The sequence below is a fragment of the Triplophysa dalaica genome, chromosome 1 (assembly GCF_015846415.1).
Source record: "Triplophysa dalaica isolate WHDGS20190420 chromosome 1, ASM1584641v1, whole genome shotgun sequence".
Classification (NCBI taxonomy): domain Eukaryota; kingdom Metazoa; phylum Chordata; class Actinopteri; order Cypriniformes; family Nemacheilidae; genus Triplophysa; species Triplophysa dalaica.
The window spans coordinates 32,431,317-32,439,959 of NC_079542.1; the positions used below are offsets into that span (position 1 = coordinate 32,431,317).

General features: G+C 37.5%; 2 protein-coding genes across 2 annotated transcripts; one reads left to right on the forward strand and one right to left on the reverse strand.

The window, feature by feature from the left end:
• Positions 1–124: 124 nt before the first annotated feature.
• On the forward strand, positions 125–4,216 carry rplp2l (ribosomal protein, large P2, like). The gene is made up of 5 exons (XM_056757970.1): positions 125–243; positions 888–1,011; positions 1,087–1,135; positions 3,182–3,274; positions 4,102–4,216. The coding sequence occupies exons 2-5, from the start codon at positions 889–891 to the stop codon at positions 4,176–4,178; spliced, it is 342 nt and encodes a 113-aa protein (XP_056613948.1). The 5' UTR covers positions 125–243; position 888; the 3' UTR covers positions 4,179–4,216.
• A 484-nt stretch (positions 4,217–4,700) lies between these two features.
• On the reverse strand, positions 4,701–6,087 carry LOC130429336 (amyloid protein A-like). The gene is made up of 4 exons (XM_056757870.1): positions 6,027–6,087; positions 5,836–5,933; positions 5,611–5,749; positions 4,701–5,178 (listed from the first exon to the last, which is right to left on the reverse strand). The coding sequence occupies exons 2-4, from the start codon at positions 5,921–5,923 to the stop codon at positions 5,040–5,042; spliced, it is 366 nt and encodes a 121-aa protein (XP_056613848.1). The 5' UTR covers positions 5,924–5,933; positions 6,027–6,087; the 3' UTR covers positions 4,701–5,039.
• Positions 6,088–8,643: the final 2,556 nt, after the last annotated feature.

Below are 8,643 nucleotides of genomic sequence, written 5' to 3' on the forward strand. Positions count from 1 at the left end.
AAATCAAGACAAAACAATAACCATATCATGTTAATTTAACCGTATTTATAATCATATTTATTTTCAAGCGTGCCCATGCTCCGTCCCTCGTCCTCGTGATTGACGTGCTCCTCGACCAATCGGTTTGCTCCTCCAGTGTGACGTTGTCGTTCGTCTCTGTTTTCCGTTTCTCGCCGCGTTTCCGCTTCCTTTCTGCCCGCACGAGCCCGCTACTGAACACGCGAGACTCTACCTCTCTGCAAAGTGAGTGAAAAAACATCGTTTAACAAACATGTAGCCGTTTCAGACGCAGAAAAATATATTTATAAAGACTCACGGAGGCTCATCTTTCACACATTACCCACCAACAAGTGCTCAGTTTGATTATTGTGAGCTAGCAGCACTAGTGCCATGTGCCGTATACGTGAATTTACGTTACTGACGCTCGTACGACGTGTGTGTGTTTGGGATAAATAGTATAAAGTGATCCAACGCTTCAGCACGATATCCAAACGTTTACAAGTAACTCGCATGTGTTAAAGTTTAGTGACGTTATCAGATGATCCCCGTCATTGTCTCGACACAAAATCAGCCCAATTGTCTGCTAGGGTTTAGAATTTTTTACTTTTTTAAAGTTTGTTTATATATTTTGTCCTGTCTAATGTCTTGAAGACGGCTAGTATATGTAATAAGTATGCATGAACATTCGTTTTGTTTCAATTTCTGATCACTTTTTATGCAAGTATAACTTTTGCGTTAACCACGCAAGGTTGTGGGTTCGATCCCAGGGGATTGCAGATACCTATGTAAAATGTATAGGATAAAGCAATGTAAGTCGCTATGGATAAAAGCGTCTGCCAAATGCCTAAATGTAATGTTAATGTAGACCATGTCTCACTTTGTGGCAGGATGCGTTACGTAGCCGCTTACCTTCTCGCTGCCCTCGGAGGCAAAGAGAGCCCCAGCACAGGTGACATCAAGAAGATTCTGGAAAGCGTCGGCATCGAGTCCGATGACACTCGCATGGGAAAGGTATGTCTGAAGAGTGTGATATGTAAGAGTACTGTTTGTTTCATTTGTCTTTAATGTTTGCCTGTTTGTCTGTAGGTTGTCTCGGAGCTCAGTGGCAAAAATGTGGAGGAAGTGATTGCCCAGGGTAAGATGATCTCGAAGTCGCTGTCCAGTGTTCATTTTGTTTGATATCCGCATTTCAGAGACCAAAACTACCTGGTAAACGAATACCTGCTGTTTATGTGGATAAGAAACGCTCTGCTTGATTTATGAAGCTTTATAACAGGGTGATGGATCTATATGTCATTATTGGTGGATTTTCTAGCGGTGGGAATCGTTTGGTCCCTCACTATCGATTCTTGACATTAGAGCTGAACGATTAATTGTTAAAAGATCTCGATTCGAACACCAGACGATCTCATTAAGGAAAATCAACGATTCTAGTGTGTCTTAACTTACACCTCAAACTAAAATCATAACACTTCAATATTTGCTGTTGCTGCCGTAGAAGTTAAAATTATTATAAGGTATGTAACGACGTCACAGTCTTTTCAAAACACACACTGTCATTATTTCTGTGTCAAATGATCACAGAAGTACTGGGATTAACGCAGAGAGATGCCAACTCGCACGCATGAGACGCGTTTACAAGCTCCTACTCTGCCCAAATGAATCTAACACCAAATAACAGACCAACATATAAAGTACATACAGCCTGACAACAAAACTGTTCTTTGGGAAGTTAAACTTTTGGATCTAAAGTAAAAAATATGGAAAAAACACTTAAGTTTACTTATGGAATTTGTGGTTGAACATTTCTAACCATAGTGACTTTAGGTTAACCATGAAATATGTCATAATTTTGAAGCAAAGTCCTACATATTACATACCTAAATAAACTATTTTTTGTCAGACCCTCTAGTAAATTATGTTTTACTTTGTCATCATTCAGAATCGTAAAAGAATCGCAATCTCTATTTGAAACTAAAGAATCGGGATCCTCAATTTATCCAGAATCATGCAGCGATTGTACAGTACTTGACATACTAATTAGCATACAGAAAACGTTATTACGTCACATTTGTGCAGTCAAACTATTGTTGGCACTTTCGCTTCTAGTCTTTGGACTGTCACGTATTGTATTTTAAAAGCGCACAATAAAGCCATTCTCATTGAAATTTTCTGTTGTCAGACATGAAAGCAAATGTTTACTAGTAAATAAACGTGATTCATTAGTGCCACATGTTAAACGGCAGTCACTTTCATGAATTGACATCCTCTGACAAAATCAGCATACACATAAGAGAGGGCTTTTGGGCAATATTACTGTATTTGTCTCGTGCAGCGTGTGTGAGCTGGCTAATATTCTGTGCATATTTAAAGAGGTACGATCGTGTTAAGTAACAGGTTTTGAGAAATGCTATATTGCACTCGTTGACAATTCAGCTGCGGTATGGTGAATTGAACCTGCCATTTCTTCCTGCCGCATACTGCACATAGTAGATGCAGGGAAAAACCATACTGACATTTATTTCGTTATATTGAAGTTTAGTACAACATGGCTGAATGGTTTCCTCTACTGCTCGTGTATGCTCCCCTGTATCTCCACGTGAGGTGTGTGTTCCCTAACTGGACCGGATGCTGCACCTCTCGCAGTTGACTACCGCCTATTTTTTTTGTTCAAATCTCTCCCATAGCAATCACAGTTTAACATCGAGTAGCATGATATTTCTTCCAAATCACCAATAATATACATACAGGTTTAATGTACATTGTGTACTGATAGATAAACTGGTCATGAACTTTAGAAAGAACAGGAAAAGATGTGTTATGGACACAGAAAACCTGTCATGGGTCATTCGTTTTGGCCCAATGAACCCAATCGTAAAATATGGGAGCAAACAAACGATAAATCAATAGTTTTTGGTTTTAGATTGAAACTTTGTCAAATGTCCAGTTTGGGTAATGTTTTTTCGACAAGCTAGCTAATGTTAGCTCAATTTAAATAGTTAAAAATCTTGCATCAGAATTTTTACTTGAGCTCACAGATAGAAATGTGAGTTTTCCTGGCCACAACATGGCAATATTTTGTGTTCCATTTCCTCTTAATAGTGTGGCAAATATCTTATGTACAAATTAAATCAGAATTTCATGCTGAATCTGTCTCTGTGTTGTTGTCCCTGTATAACAGGCTTCAGTAAACTGGCCAGTGTGCCATCAGGTGGCGCTGTTGCAGTTTCCAGCACTGCTGCACCAGCTGGAGTAGCTGCTGCCGCCCCTGCAGGTGAGTTTTCTCTCTCTCATGTCTTGTTTCTGTCTCTCTTTTGCTGATATGCATTTGTTTATTCTGATCCTCCTGATCTCCAGTGTCTGGAGATTCTCAACTTTCTCTTATGTGTTTTACACAATACTATAGTCTGGGCTCTCCTAGTCACCTAGGGGTGGTTTCCCGTACACGGCTAAAACTAGTCCCAGACTAAAATAAATATTAAGAGCTGTCTGAACTGAAAACAGCTTGCACTGACTTGAGAGGCATTGTTTTGTATCGGAAGGCACAATAGGAATGTTTTTTTTTTGTAAGATTTGTTTGTTAAATCTACCTTAATGTTCAAATTTCACTAAGGCCTAGTCTTGTGTTTATCAAATCCCTGTCCAGGAAACCACCCCTTAAAGTGTAAAATCTGAAGCAAAATATTTTTTTATTTCAAAAACATATATTTTACACGCTTTTAAAACCAAAAATTGTTTTTTTAAATCAGTGGTTCTGAAACATATTTGTAAGCCCCCTTTGTGTAGGGTGTATTGCTCTGGTGCCCCCCAAATAAAGACTTATGATCTTAAACAGCAATTATTTAAACCCAAACATAATTAAACTATGCTGGAACATCAATTCCTTTGGTTTATAGTCTTATTTTTCCGAAGTTTGGTTGCACTAAAATGATCACAAATTTCTGTATTTTCATAAAATGCCACAATACTGTGGCGCCCCCTGGATCCAACTCAAGTCCCCCAGTTTGAGAACCAATATTTGAGATGTTGCTTGTTCATAACACTTTCCTGAAATGGTTAAACGTCTTAATTATTGATCATCTTTGTCCTTTCCCTTTACAGCAGTGGAGAAGAAAGAAGAGAAGAAAGAAGAGTCTGAGGAATCCGAAGATGACATGGGATTCGGACTCTTTGATTAATCTGTCTCCTTGGGACCAAAATAAATTTATAACAAAAATTTTGCTGTGTAATGTTTTATTGTCAGTTTGTTTTCAAGTGTGTTGTCGAGGCCTTTGGATGTAGTCTTGGCTGGAGGTCTTGCTGAATGAGTTTGACTAAAAGATTTGCGCATATGGTGTTCAGTACATTTACATTTAGCAGACGCTTTTAACCAAAGCGACTTACAAGTGGGGTAGGTAATGGAAGCAATTGGGACAGCACAAGTACAACTAAAGCATAAGTGCAATCAAAAAAAAGACTGGTCTCATATAGCCTAACACGGTATACAGAATCATTCATTCATATATATATATAGAGTAGAGAAGAAAATAGTCAGAACAGATCAGAATACTGTCACAAATGTGTACCACAAATTAAAGATAAATGGCATCCATTACTGAATTCTACTAGCACAGTCTATAAATATGAACTAAGATTTTGTGATGGGTAAGCAAAATAATCGTGACACAAGTTCATAATGAAGAATTATGCAACTCAACAAATATTATTTAGCGATAACTGTTTATTGAATGGCATAAAAATTGTCCTAAATACCAAACTTAAAATTCCAGCGTTAACCAAAGAACAAAACAAAACCTGTATTGGAATTATGAATCTCAGTGTAAAATGTTCTGGAAACAAGTTTTTCTGAGTTGGTCATAACTTTGGCACATGAGCTGCTATGAAGTAAGCCTTTCAGTTTTTCCCTCTTCCAACTGAATGATAGAATACAACTGAATTATACAATTTCTGATTTGTCTTTTATTAAATGCAGTGCCAGCAATCTACTGAAATATGTTGGATAAAAATGAGACTCGTTTGGGATGACGGTCGTCTTCACTTCAATATTTGCGGTCGAGTCCATCAGGTCTGAAGTCGTTGGGATCTCCGCCGTTACGCCCGTGGAGATTTGCTCTCTGGTCAGCTTCAGAATCTTCATGCCCACGACCACTCGAACCTTGAACCCACTCTCTTCCATCACTGCATACACACCAAAAATACACTTCATGTCTAAGCATTAAAAAGGCTGCACTAGCTTTCTTTAGCTAAAGTATGCAGAAGCTTTATGTATGCGCTGCGCTCACCAATCGGCGTATGACATCTACATTTTGTGAAACGATGCGCTCTTTCGATACTCTGATGTCAAACCTGTATCATTCTTTCCAGCGCTACACGAAGGGGTGTTTTATATGTTTTGTGATTTAAACAGTTTTGTTCTTGTCACCCTTTGTTGATAATTGCAATAAAAGTGACCTCACCCACATGACAAAATATGCTAGTGTAGTTAACTTACTGCAAAGTAAGGTACACTTAATACATTTTACATAAAGCAAATGTTTACCACAGTATTAAATGTCAGTATGTTAGTGGCATCAACATCAGCATCCAATAACCACAGAACCCACAGCCTACCTGATGACTTTGGCAGCCCATTTTCCTCCTGGTCCTCTCTTTGCAGCATCATAGTTCCCACGTGCATGAAAATACTTGTCTGAGTTTTTAAAATTGGCCTCCCTCATATCACTGTAAGCTCGCCACATGTCGCTCGCACCTACAACAAAGAGTGACAAACGGCGGTTCATATCCCATCGATTAGGTTATAGGCTATCTCTGATGCAACTGCAATTGCAAAAAGACCTCCAATGGCTTCTCCCGGGAAGTTGTACCACTGCGCCTGAGCTCCCACCACCATAACCAACACCAGCACAGCAAGAATGAACTTCATGTCTGCAAATCTGAACAAATACAAGTAAACACCAAAAAATTTACTTCAACATCAAATTTAAAATATTAAACACATGTAGATAGAGTAAATGCATGTGTCTTGCCTCTTTTTATGAGAAGTCAAGTCACAAATGCAGGTTGGATGCAGGTCTTGCTGTTTCTGCAAGACGTTTTATTCACCTTCGATTGGACACGTCATGGATTTTCCCAGCTCTGTTTGTATTTGGAACATAGTTTGGTACAAAGACTGGGTTATTCCTGTGTTGTGCAACTACTTCTGGGAAGACAGGGCAGTGATTTCCAAGTCGAATCATGCCAACTGATTTCTTTCATAAAGAAATAAAATATCATATGCAATATTATATGGTGCAATTAATGTTTTATTCATTTATAATAAATTTCTGACTTTTTTAAGTAGGCTAGGCCTGAGTGCCTTGAGAAGATTTTATATTTTCCCATGCAGAATGTGAGTTTCTTCCCCTGAAGGTTTCTCAATCATTGCCATACTCATTATTTGTTCATTGTAGCACACTATTAAACATTAAAAATTCTTTGTCAGGCTGTTTGGTTTCATGAGGAACTTTTAAGATCAACTAAACCTTTATTTTGCAAAACACGTTCTGTGTAGTGGATGAAGATTCTACAGACAATAAAAAGGTAAAACAACTAATAAAATTGGTCTTTTGAAAACATTTGACTGAATGGTTCTGGCATGGTTTGTCTATATGGCATCACTACAAAATCCTTTAGCTTTTTAACAAGTTTAATGAAGTGTAGTTACTGCCCAAATTCAAATCAGATTTTAAATATTATAACTAAAATGAACTGTTTGTGTGTGTTTTCTTTTTTTTCTGCTGTTTGCTTTAAAGGTTGAAACTGTTTTCACTGATGGTGAATCATCCCAGGACAAGCAAATAGCAAAGGTCAGTGTGTGTTGGGACATGTCCCTGACACATTTTGGAAGAAATTCAGAAATGCTTTAAAAAGCATAACTTATATGCTACGTCAAAGTGAACAGCTCTTCATATTGTGAACTACGACACCAATACAAAAAAAGCAAATGGAAGTTATGCAAATAATTTAAATCACAGCCGTAGTCTATATTTACACCTTCTGTCATACACGTGTGAAGTGAGGGATGGAACAGATGAACCTTTGGTGAGGGACTCCTTCCTAAATTACATATCAATCTATCATTTTATATGTGCAATGAAACATTAAAATTTTATTAGCGAACAACAGCGAATGTGACATTACAGTATAAAGACAACATATTGTTTCCAAACTTACGAATACTATAGGAGGTATATAACTCTTGAGTCCATTCAATATGTAGTTGTACTGTAATATGTAACTTTGAATGCGGGAAAAAAAGGAAATATTTACTAGAAATATCCAAATATAAACAATTCTGAACATTTTTCAGTTAGCAAAAAAAGCAGACACGTAAGCTTTTGGAGGTCACTGGGAAATTCCCTTTCATAAACCACAGGCTATCATACAGGTGAATGAATAAAGACAAATCTCAGCTGGGACACGGTGGCATTTATTGTCCAGGTTTTTCGAGAAACCAACAGGTAGGATATTTTATAAGGGCAGACATGATACATATAAAATAATTGTAAAAACCTGTAACACCATCAATCATGACTTTAGAAGAGGCCTATAAATAGGCCAAAGGTCAAGTTATAGGCTTTGAACAATGGATGCAAACAATGCAGACAGAGTAAGGGCTGTTGGAAGGAGAGCCAGAGGATGATGCAGAATAAGAAGTTAAGGAGGAGGAGTTGGAAAGGGATTACTGTAAAGAGATGAAGAGGACGAGGAACAAGAAGATTGGTCTAGAATGAGATTAGGGCCACAGTCATTAATCATGTGACACAATAAGACGACAACGAGAGAGGCTGTACAGAGAGTCTAGACTGATTTGAGTCAATTTACAGTGACGGGTATAATTTGAACCTTTAGAAATTAGAACAGGTATGTAACAATCTACTGTTATGTACACATGTTCTAATGTTAACATACTGTAATAGCTATTTCAGCATAACAAAACCGTAGACTATAATACATATATTTTACAGTAGTGCCCTTGCATTCATTTACTACACTGCACTGCATTGGTTACAGTCTGGTGAGGTATTAAACTGTACAACAGAAGACATTCTGACCATATATTATATAAAGTATTATATTATGCTACAGTTTATGACACACACTCACACCGTTCCTGAATCTTCTAAAGAGTGGAAAGGTTTCATGGAGGGCGAGGTCACATGTTCACAGAAGAGCAAGAGAAGCTATCGTGAATTTGTTTTTTGCCAATAATGCTATTAGAATTTGAGAAATACCCAACGATTTTTGCGTACATAAATGCGGTGAGTCCCTCATAGATAAAAATATATATAATTTGTACAGTGTACAGTATTCACTGTATTCACAACCACAAATGCCTACAGCAACAAAACAAAGCAAAACAGTAACTAAAACGTTTGGTTTCAATCTTGCTTTTGTTTTACAGTGGAAATTTCTTTCAATCTTGTACAGAAATGTACCGAGGAGCTCATGAAAGAAGAGCTTTAGGTTTTGACTAACTGTGTGTATATGATATATCCAAAAATATAACATTACGATAAAGGTGTTTGCAACAGAAGACAACTGTTTGCCTTTGAAATGTGTTTGTGTTATTTTTAATTCAGTGCTTAATTTTGCAAGAGATGT